A 21,024-nucleotide genomic window follows, 5' to 3' on the forward strand; every position below is an offset into this window, starting at 1 on the left:
TTGATCTTAAAAATGTTTAAATAATCCTTTGCCAGTACTTAGTTTTGCATAGTAGTAAAAGTTACATAGTATCAAAACTAAGTAACAATGATCTTTATTTAAAAGTACACCTATGTACCTATTATTTATTTATAAAGTTTTTATACTTTTAATTAATTACGTCTTATTACAATTAATTTTATCAATATTTTAACAAAAATTAAATTCAATTTAACCTAAAATGTCATTGCTTGTCAAGTTGTTTTTTTTTGTCTTTTAATCAATTTGGATATCTGATATTGTGATTAATTAAGTGGTCGTATGACCTCCTTAGCAGTGATGCCGTCAGCCCTCAACCTTGACAATAATGATTTATAAACAGTCGGCGAGAACGGTAGCACAACACCTCGATCTTGAATTTCACCTGAAATTAAAGAAAATAAGTTATTAAAATGGATGGACTTTTTAGAATTGTCACCAAATGCTTTTATTTGTCGTAAACTAACTATTAAATATTAATAAGCAGACAAGCAAAGTTACTAGGTTTAACGCAGTTTAAAACAAAACAATATGGCGGCGCATTGTTAAATAAACAACGAAGAGTTAGACCAAAAAGTATTAGTACCTGATTTTCACGTTTCATTGTAACTGTATAATGATTCTGGTAGAATTAAGGTTTTATTTGAGGAGGATAATGACGGAAGTCAGGTAATTACCATCTAGCAGCATCTTGGCGGCGATGGCGGTGGGCAGGCCAACGGTGCGCGCCATGGCGGTGTGTCGCGCGGGCTCGCCGCGCACCGTCATCGTCACCTCGCGCCGCTCGCGCCGCCCGTCGCTCCACGTCACGCCTAACTCGTGTCGCAGCACCACAAAGTCTGTCTCATCTTTTTCTACAATTACAAGTCGTTAATTGGTCACTGACGATACCTTAGTGCACTTTTATTAGGAGAGATTTACACTTAGATAATAGAAACATACAGTACAAGCCTCATATCATCACCAGCTCACTATACGTCCCTATTGTGGGGCTCGGAGCCTAATTTATGGTGCCTAGCCGATAGTCAACCACGCTGGCCTACTGCAGGTTGACTTTACACATATCTTTGAATTTCTTTGCCGATATGTGCAGGTTGCATCACGATGTTTTCCTTCACCATATATACGAAAAATCGTAAATCACATTGGCACGTGGCGGGATTCAAAACCAAGACCTGTAGATTACAGGTCAAGTGCTTAAACCACTGAGCCTTCGACGCTCTTGTAACGTATCTTATATAACGTTATCAAAATATGCTATCACAGAACACGAATATTGGTATTAAGAGAATACATACCCAATTGTAGTCGCTTAGTGAGATAATGACTGATAGTATCTAGCGGTGTGCCGCACTTCACCACCGTGTCGTCGCCCAGCAGGCCCAGAGACTCCAGCGCCTGCGCCCCCGACACGCCGATACGCTCCGACAGGCGCGTCTTGAGATTCTCGTAGAAGATCGACGTATCCAGAAGACCGAGCAGTTCGCAGGCAAATTGTCGCTAAGGAAAAAGGAGAAAATTAATGATGGAGCAATTTGTTGTATTTCTATGAATGCAGCTAGTTGCTGGGGACAATCAAGGGGACATTAAAGGGGGTTCAATTTTTTTTTTTTTTGATGTAACGCATTACTACATACCCAAGTAATTGATGGTCCTTCAGGATGCAATGATGGATGTGGGTTGGGATCTATTAGTCCAAACAACTGCATTGCTTTCATTGTTTCCGCAAAGCCTGCAATAAAAAATCAAACTTCTAACAAACGAAAAAAGAAAAAGAACAAAAAAAAAACGACAAATTCACATATTTTGCTAACTCAATCAACAACAAAGATCACTCTTTGTTCCACTTGTTTCGTCCTTCGTTTGTTTAGTTTTTTTTTTCGCTCTGCGTTTGTTTTGTTTTTCGCTTTCTATTCCCTTATTTTCTTTAGTTCTTTGTTTGTTTTATTCTTCGTTGTTAAATGTCGTTGTATTACCTTTATACCGGATGGTGCCTCGGAACATGGTGTGCACGTCTTCAATTCCGTATAGCTCGGCGTACTTGGTGCTGTCCCTGTTGGGGAAACCTTCGAACGCGAAGCCTGGCAGGAAGTCTAGCTCTCGAGCTACCGACATCAGCTCGCCGCCGCTTAGGACTTCCACTATCTGAAGGTAGAAAGGTGTGGTTAACCTTCAAAATGTAAATATACAATCAACAATACTATGTGTGTAAGCTTACCTGACCCTTGCTCAAGTATTTAGCGCTGGAGATAGTGTTCAGTAAGACGCCGCGAGGATTCCATGAGAACTTGTAGCGTAGTGCGTTGTCGCTGAACTCTGGAGCTGGTAGACCTACAAAAATAAATTAAGTTGGCTTTCTTATTTTACTTTAAAATTAATGACAATGTTAAATCATCAGATCTTTGGAACAGACATTTTTTTTTTTTAGTCTTTTGCCTCAACAAAGTATACCTATCCCTTGTTGGTTTGTGAAATCCAAATTTGAAGTTAAAGCGACATAAATAAAATTAACAAAATCATTCATACAATTAAAAATTCAATGATTCATTTTTTTTTCTCGGAATGCGCCAATACTTTAATCTTTATATCCGCGTAAAATAATTGCCGCAAATTATCATTATCGATAGTTTTTAATAAATAATATTATGTGATTGTAATTGAACATACAATTATTATCACAATAATAATTGGACAATAAAAACGTGACCACCGCGTGGCCAGAACGTGGTAGAGACAGTTCAAAATAAGTAAGATAGTTCAAATAAAATAATTAGTTTTATTACAAGATATCGTTTGATAACATACTCCAAAAGAGCAGACATAAGCTTACAATTAGATGTCCCTTGATTGTATGCTATAGACAATAGAAAAAATTATTTAAGAATCTTTATCAATGTATCGTTTTAAACAATACGATGCCAATGACTTAGTCGTTTTCCGCTTTATAGTATAAAAAAAACATATTTTGAGAATAAGTACTTGGTTGATTTACTATTCAAGATTGTTTACCTCCACAGTAGGAGACGAAGGAATCAATACGACCGCCGTGGTTCTGTATATCGTGGATGCATTCCAGCGCCAGAAGATGATCAATACCAGGGTCCAGACCTACTTCATTTAGCAATGTCACTCCAGCTTCTTTTGCTCTAAAAGTAAAAATTCTCAGTTAATTTTGTAGGTTATGTCTATTTATAACTAAACAAACTTTTTTCTTTCAGTAAATAAGTAAATAAAAACGCGATTCTCTTTTTTCTTGACGATCTTTCTCATCGGATCACAATTTACAGTATATTGTAAACAAATCTTTTACAATTTTTTTATTTTTAAGTGTATCAAGTAATGTAGTTATGCGTAATTATGCGTAAAAATAGATAAAATAGTAATTGCGATTTATTATAAAGATAAAGATGTAGGTCGTTATCTTTTTATCCGCTGAATGTAACTAAAAACACGCCTTTTATTATTGCTTTTATTATCATTTACACTTATTGATATAAATTAATGTTAGTGCGTAACGATTTTCATTTGATGATAACGCATAAATTTAAATCTATATGAAAAAAAAGATACAAATATTATTTCATTAAATTAGGCTTTCCGCTCCAAAACGCGGAAATGCTTCCACTTCACGCCTGTCTTCTATGTGGTCGTATTATTCTACCGGGCGAGCCGACCCATTCGTGCGAAGATGTTAAAGCGTGTTCTATCACTGTTATATTCTAAACCATACTGAAAACTACTTATTGCATATAAGTGGTTTTCAGTCTGGATTTTTATATTCCAGCATTGTAATAGCATAACATGTTAATTAGATAAGATATTAATTGTTTTAAACATACGCATCATGCAGTTCCTGTACTTCAGGTCTGACGTAGGAGGCGGTGACCATGTGCACGCCGGCGCTGACGCAGGCTCTCGCCACGGGTCCGTGCAGGTCGTATGGCAGCAGAGAGACCACGAGCCGCGCGCCCGACGCCAGCGCTCGCAGCGCACTCTCGTCGTTGGCCTGGATGTACTCCGCACGGACTCCATAACGTTCCGCTAACGCATCTGCTTCTTCACGCATTTGAGATGCTGGAAAAAAAACGAAAATTAGCACTAACACCAATAATCTTACTAATCTTAAAATAATGTAAATGCGAAAGTTTATGTGGATGGATATATGAATGGATGGATGGATGTTTGTTGGAGAACGAACGGAGAACAACGAACTGAACGGATCTCGGTGAAATTTGGCATAGACGTAGAGGATACCCTGGAAGAATACATAGGCTACTCATTTTTTTTTTAATTCCACGCGGACGGTGACGCGTGACAGCTAGTGACCAATAAAGTCCAATAAGAACCAATCGTCTCATTTGGTAGGCTTTGCACGCCAATCAATTAGAGACTTGGGGCATGTATCAACCTGGCCCCGTAATTAAGTACTATAGTTAGTATAGAAAATATTGGCGGGTGCCCCTAAATTCGAGCGTCAGGGCACCCTTCACCTCTAGCAATCCCGGGCTTTTAGTGTCATTGCTGACAAGCAGTATTGCTGATTCAAAAGAAGACTTTTGTCTCTCTTGTAATGTCAATTTGTACGAGCTATAATATCTTCAGATCGATATCCAATACTTTGAACCAAACGTAGATTACAAAAAACTTGACATTGACATACCAACAGTGACGGCGACATTCTTGTCCCTCGCCAAGTACTCGACGACGGGCGCGGAGACGAGGCCGCTGCCCAGGATGAGCACCGGCGTCTGCTGGTCGTTGCCTTCCACCTTGTGTCGTGATCGCCTGAGAATATCCATACGTTAAGACTAGAGTAATTTCAAAAGAAAGAGCAACTAACCTTGTTAGTCTTTTAGTCCAAAAGATATGTACGAAAATGTGCCAGAAATCATGTTTGATTAAATGCACTTCACTACACTGCTGTGTTGAATTAGAATTGTTTGGAATACGTTTAGTTCACTTGTTCTATTTCTTGTTTACACAGTTGGTCAACAACCAACATTATACAAGTAATAGACACTGAAAATGCTTTTTAGGTAAGTATAATTAGAGACATAATTTATTTTTTAACTAATCCGTCACAGCTGAGGTGTCCGAGTGGTTAAGGAGTTGGACTTGAAATCCAATGGGTTATACCCGCGCAGGTTCGAATCCTGTCCTCAGCGGGATTTTTATTTTTTATTTTTCATCGGGATTTGAATAAAATTAAAACGTAACGTCAGTAATTGAATACATTATCATATTGAAATATAACTAGTTATTTTTAATTGATAACTCACGTATTTGTCATTCGCAAATCGTTGATGTACTCAAAGGACGGCGTTAATTTTCCATTACTTGTAATTATAGCCTGAAATTTAAACAATCATTAGCTTATAAACTTGAACCTAGAGATATAAAAATGAGAAACATATTCATTGCTAGTTCATGCTCGCGATTTCGTTCCTATGAAATTAGAAATAATTAAAAGATATAGCCTATGTTACTCAGCGATGACGTAGCTTTCTAATGGTGAAAAAAATTTTGAAATCGGCCTAGCAGTTTTGTATTTATTACTACTTTTCTCTTCATAACATTAGTAGAAATAGATTTAAAATGTTGGTTACTTTGTATATTTTTATGACAAAGATGTCACTATTTAGATAGGTCTTCAGTCAGCGAAAGCCCAAGGTATAAAAGCTATAACTCACGCCTTGAACGACAGGAGAGAAGTTGTGTGCGTCCAGAGGCTTTGTGGCGTCGGAGCTCATGATGTCATCGGCGTAGGGGTACAGAAGATCGCCGAAGAAGTCCGTGGACTCGCGCGGCAACTGCGTCGGCATATTGTCGATAGAACACACCAGCACTCCGGGACCTTTGAAACTGGACACAAAAACATTGCAAGAAGCTTTCGCCTGCGATTCCGTCCGCGTGGATTTAAAAAAAAAAAAAAAAAAAGTGAGTAGCCTATGTGTTCTTCCGGATTATCCTCTACATCTATACCAAATTTCATCGAAATCCATTGGGCCATTTAGGCTACAAACTCTAACAAACATCTATCCATCTGAACTTTCGCATTTACAATATTAGTATGACCATACAAAGTTAGTATAATAGTTAGTTTAATATTGTCACCAAACTAAACATATAATTTGGCCTTAATAATTAACTTCGACTAAGGAGCGGGCGCACACTTTGACTAAACTATCGCACAACTGTTGCGCGATTGTCGATTGTTTTGAAACCAAATGAACTGTTTAGTTACACAACTAAAAATCGAGTAGTGTATCTCCATATAAGCTTATAGGAATCAAAGCGCGAACAACCATTTGTGCGATATAGTGACACAAATTGTTGTATTTTTATTTTAATGAAAATGTAAAGGATGAAATTGGATTAAATATATGTCAGTAAAATAGTAAGTGCAGTGAAGTTTTGCAGTCACATATTAATTAATGTACCTTTTCGTATCCTTGTTTCTGTCGGCGTCGTAAAGACAGAACGGCGTATCGATAGTGGTGCACTCGTTCATGAACTCAATCGAGCCGCCGGGGTCCGCTGATATGTCGCAAATAGCCAGCATTCTACAACAAATACAATAGTATAGTGCCATACAAACTTAACGAGAGCTCGGAAGAAATACACAATTTTAAGTAGTAGTAGTAGGGGCTACGGATTCCGTAACTCCACGGCAAACGCGTATTTTGTGTGAGAAACAGGACATGGATTACTCCAGCTAACCCAGCTCTCCGAAGAACCCCAGCAAACCCTTTCTGTTGCTGGTGATCTCCGAGAGCGATCTCAGCGAACCGAGATACCTAAACCTGTACAATTCTAAGTTTTGACAAGACGTAAAGCGATGAAAGGCGAGCGCTAATTTTTCTCTACCCGCTGTTTGTCAATTCAGCAGACATTGGCTTAGAAACGGTCTGCCAACTGACACAAGCCGTCATTAAGTTTGAATAATATTGCTCTTGTACTCTACCTTGAAAACTTATCATTCAATGCAATATGCAATTATAATGCACCGATAAACGATAGTGTCGGATAAAACTTAGCAATGATAATTTACCTTCTAAGTTAAAAAGTAACTGTGAGTAAGAAGGAACTTAGTATATTGTTAATATTTTAAACAACTAGAAACCAGTTGAACTAAAGGTTAGTTTAGAACAAATATTTTACTTTACCATAAAGATTTAATAAAAGTTTGTAATTAAAGTTAACTAAGTTTGTAAGTTAGTAACTTGTTATTCCTGAAAAGTTGCAAGCATTTTATTTGCTACAGAACAGAAAACTATTGTCTTCAACTCTACTAACATTTCCTTATTTACATATTACGTAAAAACTTTACTTTTTGAGTCATGGAAATCTTTTATATTTATCTTATCCATTATTTATCAATAATGGCCTCATTTAACTGTTACGAATTGATAATAATTCTCTTCCGTTCTTCGCATACTTACTAAACGTACGATATGCGAATTAGATATGCGTAAATGTTGATAAAAATGATATTTTAATCCTTTTATACGTGACCTAAGTGACCGACAAGTAAGATATCTGTAATAAATGATAATTATAGATAACTTAGTTTTGTAGCCACGATTAAGTACAGTGCACAAATTAGAACAAAACTTTTTTTTCTATAATATTTTGTAATTAGTTTACTGAACAAAATTATTTTTACAGGGCAACTTATGAGATGCAAATATACTTAACTACAATTGTAAACAATGATAAAACCAACGATATTAAGTTCAAGGTAAATATAATTTACCGTTGGCTTCCATTGCCGAAACTGTCTTACATGAATAATTTCATGAGCGAATTCCAGTGGTTGGATTTTATTCTACAGTGATTGTCACTGATTTACAATCCGTGCTTTAAATAAACGCAATAGTTCATGACTATTATTGTTATTTTCACAGCAAAAGATAAGACAATGTCGAACAGGGTCAGGAATGTTTAGCGGACGATTGTGTGTTATCCGAAACACAATCAATAATAAAAATAACAAAATTGGCAAAAAAACAAAAGCAAGATAAGGAGAAATCCTTTTACGCATTAATTTTTAATTATTTTATCCATTCTTTTATGCTTCTTACTGATTCGTACATCGATTTCGATTGTTTTTTTTTGTAACAGTTGTAACCTTAAGACATTTTCCCTATATTTATATATTTTGCCGTTACTTCAAGTAAACATTAATAAAGGTAAACACACAATTATTTGAATAAATCAATAATATTTAGTTAAATGTTTTCTGCTATTGTATAAATCGAATTTGAAGTGTAGAATGAGCTTTATGTAACCTGTGAGGCAATGCGGGCGCACCCACACTCTTGGGCAGCCAGGGCGTGTGCGAGGGCAGGAACAGATGCTTGGCGTCGGGTATGGTCAGCAGCTTAGGGCTGTCCACCGCCCAGTAGATACAGTTAACCAGAACTGACGTGTATGGCGCTATCTGCGTGCAAACATATGTATTTCAGCATTAATTTCAACATAATTTTCATTCCTATCATTCCATTTGAAAATACAAGGACAAAAATGTTTTAAATGAAGCCTCAGGGTTTTTATAAAAAACAAAATTAACACGATGTTTACAAATAAACACCGATAAAACTTTCTAAAAGTTTCAAATCAAAGTCTAAAAAATAAAATAAAATTGCAAATTATTTGAAAACGATTTTTTCTTTTAGCACAAAAATAATCGAAAATCATAATATTTATCGCCAAAATTATAACAGCATTAACATTAATGAGTTAACAATTATGATTGTATTCAATTCTATACCTTATCTCTGGTCTAAAAAGTTGCAAATAGTTTCTTTTAATAAATGTCTTATCAGAAACATGCCCCTCATTGAGTTAACCGTCATGATAAACTGATAAAATCGTAATTAGTACGTATTACACGTAGTTGATTCTAATCACTTGATAAGATTAACAGTCGCCAAGCAAAGATCCTTGCAAATAATTGTTGATTTTTTAATTAACTAACATAAAATTCTGTATACTACCAGAATGTTACAATTAATTTTATTGCACAGTAACTAACGTAAAATCAAATCTACACTCATCAACATATCAAAACATAAAATAAAAAACCCAATGTTCAATATTATACGCATTTATACGACTGACATAAGGAAAATTGTATGTGAAAATTAACAATTTTGTTAACGGAGAATTCCACTGTTTAATTAAAAAACAATGTTAACTATCTCTTTTTATCGAAGAGATTAAGGAGTTAACAATGATTTTGTACATATATTTCTACTGAAAAAGCTCACTTTAATATGTATTGGTCTTCTATTAAAATACTTACTGTTTGCGCAAACGTGGAAATGTATCTCTCTGGATGTTCTTCGTATTCCTGATGATCGTAGCCGCCTCCATTCTTTCTGACAAGGTGATGCCTCCGACGTACTTCGCAACCGTAGATTTTATTTGGGCCTAAAACAATTGCTTAGTGGAAAGTGGGTCTAATGTATAACTTGCTTTTGTTTTGTTAACAAATTACCCTGTATATCAAATGCTATCCGAAAGATAAATCGGATTATCTTTTCCTAGTAACATAGTTAAATGAAGTTACTATTTTAATTCTTTGCTATACGTATTGATAAAAATAATACCACTTGAACACGTGTGTTCAATAAAGGTTGTAAACAACTTGTCCATCTTTCCATCAAATCGTTTACAAACGTATTTCGCTTTCAAACTTCAAAATCTCTCACAACTATACTTTTGGAATGAAAATAATCAATAAATTCAACATACTGCCATGTTCTGCCACTTTTCTTAACATCTCGGGTGGTACGTATTCATGCGGTAGTTCTTGGAAAATTTCTTGACTTCCCTACAATTAAAAAATAATTGTTGTAAGTATTTCAGTATTAATTTTGCTACTATCTTACTATTAAAATTAGGGCTGCCAACACTTCGGGTTTTTATGCATATTCGGATTACGGAGTTTACGGGATTATGAATTGTTTTCTCAATCTGAGAATAGTCGGCCTTTTCTGCCACTATTTGTGTATAAATTTTTTGAAAGTTGGCAGCCCGTATTGTGGAATACTTACTTGAGATACATTTCCTGAACCAGTGAAGACAAAGGTGAGAGGTCCAAGGGACTTGGGCATCATTCCAAGAGCCACCTCGTAGCCCGCGTCTCGTATCGCTTGTCGCGCCATGCTTGAATTCCTGTAGTTATGCGCTGGACCTACGTGCTAATGAAAATATTCATCAAATTTATAACCAAATGATAACTGTCTTATAACTGACACAATCGAATAATATATCAGGGGTACTACCATGAAAGGCGTGTGGTGTCCCAAAGCCAGCAATCGCAGGCCCAGTCCGTGCAGGATGTTTATCATGCCAGCCACTCCCGCGTACTTCCCGAACGCCACAACTCTGTTACCCGCGTCATCCATCAACTTTTCGTAATCTATTAGACGGATATTCTAAAAATAAGTATTTTAAAATTAACATTGTTGCTTAAAAATAGCACCTTGTATTTATTTCTTTACTAACCTTTGCTAAGATAGCATCCAACATTGGCATGTTAGCTTCCTGTGCTTTGATTGTATGCGAAAAGAAGCAATAAGTCTTGTTTGGTATCAGGAGGTCGATCGGTGTTTGTTTTACACCAAATATCACGCTCGCCTCACTGATGTCCTCTTGGATTATCGCCCCTGCGTTCAAGTACGACTGAAAAATAAACAAAACACTATTTATTTCTAAAATTGAATAAAAAATGGCGTCGAGCCAATCCCGAGTTGTTGAATATTCTGTATAGTTATATTATAAAATTAAATCATATACAGAATTGATCCCATAAGGCTCTTGAAAATTAAGACCTTAGTTGTTACATGTTAAAGTAACAGTGATTTTGTTTTTTTACCTGCATGGGGTATGCACGCCTGTTCGAAGGCTGCACAATAACTTTGACGCCCTGCCGCACCAATCGATTGACATTCGCCGGAGAAAAGGGCGCGCGTCTCTCCCATACTGACTGATCTTCTCTTCTTATTGCTATCACTCGACGAGGCTAAAACATTCATCGTTCCGTTATTATGTTAGCATATATATTTTAATGCTAACAAATTGACCTTTTTGTTCAAAATTCTGCAAGGGAACCTGGGTAATTTAGTGTGGGGGTTTTACCTTATTTTGGCTATTCTTGTTGCCTTTCACTGTTACGTTTGTGAATTTAAAAGAATCAGGTTTGTGGTTCAATTTGAAAATGTTTATAATCCGGCGCAGAACATCGGAGATAGACTTCAAAGATATCTAACAATGCAAAAATGTTTTAATTGCAACTTTACTATTGTAATGAGGGAAATGGAGATTACTTAGTTACGTTTTTAAACCACACTTGCTTTAAAACACATCTTTAGCACATTGTTGACGTTAGGTAGTTCTTAAAAAAGTCTTTGTAATAAAGTGGTAAGTAAATTTAAATTGGTAACTATGTACCGTCTTAATCACTTTTTTGTCATTTTTCATAACATCATAAGAAGGTCGCCAATATAAAAAAGAAAAGTAACTAATGTTTCTTGTTTAAATTACGCTTCTTTTTTTGTCTTCGTAAAAGTTTAAATCCAATATAGACGAAATACTTCTCAACGGAATAATCACATTTGTATTTTAAGATACGGAATTCGTTACAGTGTTAATAACATGATTTTAACAAGTGTAAAGCAATTGAAGTAAATCAACATTTACTTAATTGCGTTAAAACAAGCATTACTGATGATAAATGAGGTGAGTGCTAAACAATAAACAAAATTAACAAATAAGATAAGGAATTGTTTCCATCGTAACCCTAACGCTGCGCTATCGAACTAAATACTGGATAATAGTTATGGAAAAATATTCAATAAATAATCTATCGATAGTTGACCAAAACATGATTATCATAAATTATTTGTTGTAACAATTGCTTGTTCATACACAATTATAGTTTTTTTCCTCCAAATAAAATGATGTCAATACTAATAATTTGCTTCTCGATACAAATAGTAGGTACTTAAGATGTGGAATTAAATTAAAATTATTATAACAATAAATTACGATTAGAAATAATTCTCATTATTGTAACTAAGAAAATCGATGAAAGAAAAATTTTAATAAAGCTCTTCGCGAGCTTAAAAACATGGTTTTTGTAGATATAAAGTGGTTCAAAAATTCTTTGCACTGTAAAGTCTAACTATACTAATCATACTAATATTATAAATGCGAAAGTTTAGATGGATGGATGTTTGTTAGAGTTTGTAGCCTAAACGGCTGAACGGATTTCGATGAAATTTGGTATAGATGTAGAGGATAGTCTGGAAGAACACATAGGCTACTTTTGTTTTTTAATTCCTCGCGGACGGAGTCGCGGGCGAAAGCTAGTGTTATATATATGTTTAGATGGATGGATGGATGGGTTTTTGTTAGCGTTTGTTGCCTAGACGGCTGAACGGATTTTAATGAAATTTGGTATAGATATAGTAGCAGTATGATTTGAAGCAAGATGTGTTTATCTGTAATTGTAGTTACATGATGCCACGTGTGTTTGGATTACTAAATAGAAATCAATGAATGTCATGTAATTATGTTGATAAGCCTAATTTAAATAAATAAATAAATAAATGTAAAGGATAGTTTGGAAGAACACATAGACACACTTTTGTTTTTTTTTATATCACACGGACGCAGTCGCGGGCGAAAACTAGTTGCTTAAAAATAAAGGATTTGTAGGTTATGCGCTATAAAAAATGTAACTGGAATTGAACTGTAAAGACAATAATAGTGCTTGTAGTGGAATAACAAGTATCGATGTGAAAGTAGCTAGGTAACATCGGATCAGGTGTGCAATTGCAAAAGCTTTATCGTATCCATGCAAACATGGTGAGAAATTTTACAATTTGAAACATTAAAACATTTCTTCCATAACAAAATAACCTAGTTAATAACGTCAAAAGTAAATTAAAAATAAATAATAAGTTACCACATTTATAAAGAAAAATTAAGATTTGTGCGAAAATCCACGATTTTGATACTAAATTTATGCATATTTAACACTAAAATAGACTACTATTTAGGTATCTATCTAATTCTATATCTATGATAGGTTTCTATCTAATTATGCCTTTGCAAGGTTCTGGTCTTAAGGTCTACGATAAACTGGTAATCCATAAATGGTATAATAGTGGTTAAGTTATTTAAAGGCTAAGGCAACCTTTTTTCGGATTTGATTCGATTGTTAATTCATAAACACAGTCATATACGATTATTTTTTATATTAAAACTTTTTCCGTTCCCGACTCGCGTTCGTAGTGAATGAAAGTTGAACCTGATATTATTTTTCTTACGATAACTTTACTTTAGCAGGAAGAGAAAGAGGAATGTCTATTTCAGTTTTTTTTGCATTGTTTAATACTATTTAATAAGTTTATTAAATACGAAGAATAATCCATACCTTAGAAGTCGAAACCGATAGCTGCCTCACTAAATGGCTCTTCGTACGAAAAGCCGCAACTCTATGTGACATCTTATTTAATATTTTTATTTATAAAATATGAATAGCTGATGAACTGAATTAAAAAAATATAAATAGCTGATAAAGTTAATAAAAATATTTATATTATTGCCGGATCTCGCGAAGCGTGTTGATGATCTATATGTTTGCGAATGACTGACGTCCTGACTGGAGTTCCTTGGCGAAAACATTAATATCTTAGTGACGTTTTATCTATAAACGATTATAATGGACCATTACGTTGTTTAATTGTCGTGCGTTGTACTAATACAACTTTTATATCTAACACGCCTACATCAATGACATTACATTAGATTATTTGTAATTCCCAGCCTTTTTACCTTTTTGGGATGAATCTAGTTTGAATTGTAATAAGGACTACAACCACATTAATCTTCGTGAGAAAGTATTAGAATTCGTTTTTATCAATACTTGATTTTTGCCAACCTAATATTATAAGAGGGGAGAGACCCAAATTTATTTCGATCACAGGTTTTCCGTATGTCAGTAGTAAATATGTTTTTAGTTTTTACAGAGTCTTGTACATCACTAGAAGTGCTGCACAGATGTATCGTAAACTGGTTTTGAACTTCTCAGAAAACCGGTGCAGGCAGAATCACGATTGCATTACACCTAACGGAAATATCATGTAGGCACTGAGCACAGACGGGATACACTAAGGTTTCAGAACCCGTACTAACAATTAATCATTTCGATTTTTATTACAATTATTGCCTTTGATTAATTGATAATAATAATTAGTTAGCGCCTAAAGACATTTTGCCCAAACTTATTTACTAGTAAAAATAATTACTACGCCTAACGAATTACGACAAGCAATTTAGACGATAATGTTTCAATACTGAAATATATTGAATTTCATACACATTTTTGATATATTTGTGCGATCTTCTGTCGATTCTATATGTTAAAATAACATGACTACATGTTCGCAAATAAGTTTTTAAGTTTTAGGAGAATAAGGGCCTGTCCCACCGGTGGTAGATAGAGGCCCTGATAGTGTAAATATGACGTCACGTCAGATAAAATACAAAATTTCTGTCCCACCAATTTTAAATAGCAGATAACGCTATGACGTTTTAAATGTCAATGTCATTTTTTTTACAAGCCCCATACAAAACTTTTCGATTCTGTCCCACGGGTGGCTGATAAAGAGTTCTGGATAATGTCGAAATGACATGAATGTCACAATGACATCAGATATGGTGCAAAATCCAGTCCCACAAGTTTCGGATAGGTAAAATAGCAAATTTACGAGCTCCTAATTTGACTGCCAGATCGAGTGACCATTATCTTTTTATCAACTGGATGAGAAAACTTTCTTTGGTCTTATTTTGAGTTAATACCAATGTTTTGACTGAAAATAGATCTTGTTGAGTTTTGAGAAGATGAATTTACGATTGTCTTGTAATATAACATGAATATACCGTCTCCACAATCACTCAGTAGTGAGAAATTGAGACGATAATCTAGCATGGCAATGGGTCATGTTTCGAGTGACAAACTCTGTACTTTTTGTGTTTTTGAGTACTCATGGCAGTGAAGTTTGCATCTTACGAAGTAGTCTTACATGGAACCGTATGGTTACATTATAACAGTAATCCGTTGTCAAAATGACGCTACGCAATTCATTCAACGTAATATTTTGTTACTAAAATATTTTTTTCTTATTGTATTTGTTAATTTTTACTATTAGCTGTGTTATTATCCTTTGTAAATATAAAATCTTGTTATGTATTCAATTACGTAAAAATAGACATTTAAGTAAAACTAAACTAAGGTGTCACGTAATTTATGGCATGGTCTCTTTTACGAACCTGCATAAATAGGAACTTATAAGCATTCGTTGCGACGTTGCCGTTATAGTACTGTTGTAAATTATCAGTGTTATTAATAATGACAGATGTCAGTGGTGGGACAGAAAAATCATTTTATACATTCTGCTATATTACATCTTCATTGATGTCAGATAATTTACGTAAAAGTGATTAGACTATTGCAATACTATCCATTGTTTTGTTCCGCATAAATTTAGTAATAAATAACAATATGCCGTTGTCATGGAAACGAAATTCCGATTCGCAATTCATTCCACTTATTTCATTTTATATATTTTATTTTTAACCAAATATTAAAATAAATAAGTGATTTTTTTAATACTTAGCATATATTGTATACAATCTTTTTAAAGAAATTTTTAGCAGAAAATAGGAAAGATTTATATTAACATGAAAAATAAAGTTTTTTGCAAAACTGCCCGAATATGATCTTTTAAGCGTCCTTGCGACGTTGCCGCTTTTACTAACTACCAGGTTCTTATTTATCGGTATCTTGAATTGTGAAACAAAAAAATCCTATATTTCCGTCACGTATTTTATCTGTTTGATTATTATCAGGCAATTTACGAGAATTTGGTAGTACTGCCCCTAAGCTATTTTGTGGTAAAATGTAAATTAAAAACAAATCAATTTTATTTTGAAATCTCTGTAACATATAAGATGTTAAGTAATAGTTAGAGATAAGAATTTACTTTACATTATTCAATAATGAGTGTGAATAGTGAATAGGAGTCTCGAAACCCCGCGACATTTAAAATATCTGCTGCCTCCTGTCACTTCCGCCCGCTTCTGCCGATTTTGAGCTCGTTAGGTTGGTATTAAACCAATGTTGATCTCTCGTGTGTCAAAAATATTTTTTCACGATGGCAATGATTGCATACTCTTTCAGTATGTTACAAAGTACTCTGTGTCTGACTCAAACTTCAAATCAATCAAAAACCAATTTTGATTCAATTCAAATCAAATCTTCAATCGATTCTCCTGCCGGTTTGGTGTTTGTGTAAATAGTGTGTGAAAACCTTGTTCTTACTAAACGAAAATAAGTACGAAAGGTTCGACAATATGAAACTGTTTTAATTCTAATAAGTTCCACATTCTAATCAAAATGTCACGATTTCTATCAAAAGCTGAATTGGAAGGTTTCGAAAAATACAAGGTAATTATAATAAATCTAACTAATAATTCAGCCGGCACGTGTAAATGTTAGACGATTAAATAATAAAAAGTTAAATCCATTTGGATATTTATAAAAATTATGTTTAAGTTAAGATAAACGGAATAATGCGTTTTGTTTTATTTTCAGTATAACTCAGTGGACACAAGTATACTCAGCAATTATGTTATGCATCCGTTTTGGAATTGGTGTGTTCAGGTTAGATTCCCTTCTTATACTAATAATATTTTGTAATCAGTTTAAATCTACAAATTATTGCATATATTCTAAACACACCATAAAAAAACCCAACAGCATACTCATTAAGTATTGTTCGGCAATTAATTTATCTGTGTTTCTAACATAAATAACTTTTAATTTTTGGTATTAAAATTTTTAGCTAATTGACTACAAATTTAAGATCCTAAATTGATGCAGTCTCATCATAACCAAAGATATTTTATTTAATAAAAAATCTGCTAAATCTAAATTCATTTACATTACCAGTGTGTCAGCATGAAAAATTGTTATTAACCATGTGTTAGTAATGTAATTTTAAGATTTAATACATATAACCATGTACTTCCAAATAACATCTATAGACACTATTGACATCCCACTTATTTTCTGTGCAAAAAATAAAGACAGAAATATGTTCTTAAGTATTTACAATTGTAGAATTACACTGCTGTAGTATAGTATAGATAGATACTGTTTTCCCTTTTATTCTCTGACAAAACAGAGACAACATTATTAATGCAAATGTCACCACTCCACTCTATAGTAAGAACTCCAGCAGACTACAGATTTAATCTGCCAATATTTTAGTCAAGTGCTTAATCTATATGAACATGTATGGATGTTGGTTCATTACACTGGTTTGGTTTAAATTTGTTATCTGTTCCTAAGATAGTATCTGTGGAGGCTCTGAGTAAATAAACTTTTTTAACATGAAATAAAGATGCTCTAACATGTTTGCAGTTTTGTCCGGTGTGGGTGGCACCAAACCTGCTAACATTTACTGGCTTTCTACTGACGGTCCTTAATTTCCTATTGTTCTCGTACTATGACTATGGGTTCCATGCCCTCACTGAGGAGAACATTACCAATGATCATATCCCCAATTGGGTGTGGGCTGTCTCTGCTATCAACTTGTTTGTGGCTTACACTTTAGGTGAGTATGTTTTATGTTGTTAGAACACATATCAGTTAACATTTTACATTATATGTGGAACAGTAGTAAGAATAACTTGTTATCTCAACCTAATATTTGTCTAATATTAGATAATAGATGTGTCAGATTCATAAAGACTCGTAAAGTTCTAGAATAAGTTATAAATTTAATTTGGTTACTTAATAAGTATTATAACTTAAGTTAACTACAAGTCTATGCAAAAAATAGTAATCTATTTGCATGTCACAAAAATGCTTTTTCTAATGTATTTGAAACTACTACCTTTCGCCCGTGACTCAGTCCTTGTGGAATTAAATTAACAATAGTAAGTAGCCTATGTGTTCTTCCAGACTATGCTCTTCATCTGTGCTAAATTTTTTAAGCTACAAACTCTAACAAACATCCATCCATCTAAACTTTCGCATTTATAATATAAGTGAGATTACATAGAACAACATTTACATAGAACTTACAGCATTGTTAACCAAAATAACTCAAAACTAGTCTTTGAATAATGAGATCTCACTTCAGTCTTATAGCAGTGATAAATAAAGAAACAAATACTAGATAGTTAATATAATATTATTTAACAAAATAAAACAAATTACATACTTTTATTCTCTGTTTTTCTATTCTTTGTTACAAAATAGAGACAACAAAAAAACATTACAGTATGTAACACATCTTTAGGTTTCAAGTTTTAAACACAGTTGTCTGTCGTCAAGTGTCTACAAGTATTGTGTTTATGCACGGCGACAATACCGGCCATTTGGTTTTTAAATTAGTATACCTGCGTGATTGTAGCATTACAGTTTTTGTATTCACTTGAATATTATATTATTTGGCAGACAAATTTTTCTCGTAAATTTATTTTCTAGATAGTTTTTATTGAAAATATGTTTATTATAAACAGATCAGCGTAAATAAAAATATGTTTATTAAGTAATCTTGTACTCGGTAACTTTATTTGCGTTATGTTAGAAAGTACGTACAAATGTTTTTTTTTTGTGTTGATTATCGGATAATATAATTTAATAACCCGAAAGCAAACAGCTATTTAAAAAAATTTTAGTGCCCAAGATTGGAATTATGAAGAGAGAAACAGTTACCGTAATACCGAGACTTAATTTCCACTTAAAACATACTTGAACACGATCGAATTTCAAGGTTCTCCGGTACCGGAACGCTAATTAACATTTCTGTATCGGCAACAGTAATAACTTCAGGAATATGAGTTAATGCTTACGGTAATATTGCATAATAATTGTACTGAATTACTATTTTATTAGCCAACTAAAAACCCAGCACTGAGGGTGTATGCCTTGTAATTTCATGTCATTATATCACCAAACACACAAATCATTCAACTTCATTAAGTTAGTATAGTACATTTACTATAATAAAAAAATGTATAATGAATGAACTAGTTTTCAGAAATCGGAATTAAAAAATAAAACTAAAGCAAGTAACACATAAGCTATGTGTTCTTCAAAACTAACCTCTATATTAATGTCAAATTTCTCCGAGATACTTCCTCAACTGTTGAGGATACAAACTCAAACGATCCATCCATCCAAACTTTCACATTTATGATTTTAGTAGGATTAGTAAGATATAATAGAAATATAGTAACATCTAAACTACAATATATAGCATCCAAAGCAATGGTTTACCAATTTTATTCTAACAGAGCTAATTTATAACATTAACAAGGCCATATTTAAAATAACACATTTATGTATTTGTTTCATTAAATAAATTGAAATTTATTCCAATAATCAATGTTTCGGGCTATTTGATAACCACAAAAAATTTTATAATAACAACCACGTTAGCAAAGATAAAAATCTTCCCGAAAGTAATTAAATATTTCATTTCTCTCATGTTAAATTAAATAACAATTGGATAAAATTTACATTCAAAATTAGTAATGCTTATTAAACCCATAATTTTTAATTAAAACCCCGGAGTCGTAAAGGTCTTATACCAGTATGAACGTTTTATAGCTTTGGAAGATTCATGCACATTAAAATGAGTAAAAACAAAGACGAATTGAGTTTGGCTCCTTCTTTTGAAAGTCGGTCAAAAAGCGCTGGTAAACATGATCAGGGTTTCTAAATAAAAAACAAAGGAAATACATTGAATAATTACGTAAAATTATTATAAGTTTTTACGCATATAAATTATCTATATACGCAAAAAGAATTTATTTTATCAAGATTCGTGCAATTACCTGTGATAAGCCAAGATTGCTTATTTTTTTCCATCATACTTATGATTTTAATGAACATGAAAAATAACTATGTTTTCTAGTTGTAGGCAAATAAACGGCCGACCAAGTTAAATGTTAATAGAGTCCTGCGAAATCCCTGGTTTCTTATATCATTTGATTTATGACTTACTAGCTGTTGCTCGCGACTTCGCTCGCATGAAACTAGTAATAACGTAGCTTTTTATTGGTGGAAGAATTTTTGAAATCGGCCCAGTAGTTTTTGAGTTATTTCAATACATACAAAAATATAAATCACTCCTCTTTATAATATTAGTATAGATAATTAGAACATAACAACAACTGACTCTAATTACGATAAAAGATAAAAGACAGATTTTACAGAATATCCTTTATTATAATATACAAGAAACCACCAAAAATACAGCAATTTGTACAATAAAATAAAACATGCTTGAACGTTATTACCGAAATAAGGTCGTTGACATTTGACCATGCGAAAAACCTGCTTTACAACAACTTTTACAAAGAATAAAGCATTAATAATATGCTCGAGATGCATCTTTTCGCATACTTTTGCTGCTTTAAAGGCCCCTTTCCTTACAAAATATCGTACTTTCTCTTACTATTAGTTATAAAATAGAGAGTATTTTTATAACAAAAGCAATAGTAATATCGATTTACTCGTAGTCCATAGTGTTTCTAATCTATCATTCATTGTGCCCTTTGTTATCAAATGTTACTGACGCTTAGATAGAGACCACTACACGCTTTAAATAGTCTTATTTTAAATGTATCTTGTTATGAATCTACAATTTTGTTTTATCTGTTAGGTTAAGAGGTTATGAGTAATTTTGTACTGATTATTTCCGTCTTTATTCTGTACGAACCTTTATGACAGACTTAGCAGATATAATCATATACAAACTTTATAGCTGCTCGCAAGATTTACCCTTTTCTAGAAGATAAAACACAGTTTAAACCGATTAGTTATTTAAAAACTTTTTAATAAAAAAACAAAACCGACTTCCAAACAAAATACACGAAAAACAAAACAAAATGCACTAAAAACAAAACAAA

At 33.4% G+C, this 21,024-nt stretch overlaps 2 protein-coding genes and 1 non-coding gene across 3 annotated transcripts in view; 2 read left to right on the plus strand and 1 right to left on the minus strand.

Moving 5' to 3' along the window:
- Positions 1-251: 251 nt before the first annotated feature.
- LOC106106693 (alpha-aminoadipic semialdehyde synthase, mitochondrial) lies at positions 252-13,771 on the minus strand. Its single transcript, XM_013287320.1, has 20 exons — positions 13,469-13,771; positions 10,904-11,050; positions 10,534-10,710; positions 10,311-10,463; positions 10,080-10,226; positions 9,778-9,856; positions 9,326-9,453; positions 8,310-8,461; positions 6,459-6,581; positions 5,709-5,880; positions 5,298-5,368; positions 4,679-4,803; positions 3,858-4,092; positions 3,028-3,164; positions 2,237-2,349; positions 1,995-2,163; positions 1,656-1,750; positions 1,317-1,518; positions 696-872; positions 252-403 (listed from the first exon to the last, which is right to left on the minus strand). The coding sequence occupies exons 1-20, from the start codon at positions 13,538-13,540 to the stop codon at positions 285-287; spliced, it is 2,793 nt and encodes a 930-aa protein (XP_013142774.1). The 5' UTR covers positions 13,541-13,771; the 3' UTR covers positions 252-284.
- Trnas-uga lies at positions 5,102-5,183 on the plus strand. Its single transcript has one exon. It is a non-coding gene; the product is annotated as a tRNA-Ser (tRNA).
- Positions 13,772-16,271: 2,500 nt separating the features above from the next.
- LOC106106404 (ethanolaminephosphotransferase 1) overlaps positions 16,272-21,024 on the plus strand; it is an 11,269-nt gene continuing 6,516 nt past the window's right edge. The window contains exons 1-3 of the mRNA XM_013286982.1: positions 16,272-16,543; positions 16,691-16,759; positions 17,522-17,714. Coding sequence (XP_013142436.1) covers positions 16,493-16,543; positions 16,691-16,759; positions 17,522-17,714 — 313 coding nt within the window. The 5' untranslated portion in view covers positions 16,272-16,492. The remainder of the gene's footprint in view (positions 16,544-16,690; positions 16,760-17,521; positions 17,715-21,024) is intronic.

Source organism: Papilio polytes, unplaced genomic scaffold (assembly GCF_000836215.1).
Source record: "Papilio polytes unplaced genomic scaffold, Ppol_1.0 DF822178.1, whole genome shotgun sequence".
NCBI lineage: Eukaryota > Metazoa > Arthropoda > Insecta > Lepidoptera > Papilionidae > Papilio > Papilio polytes.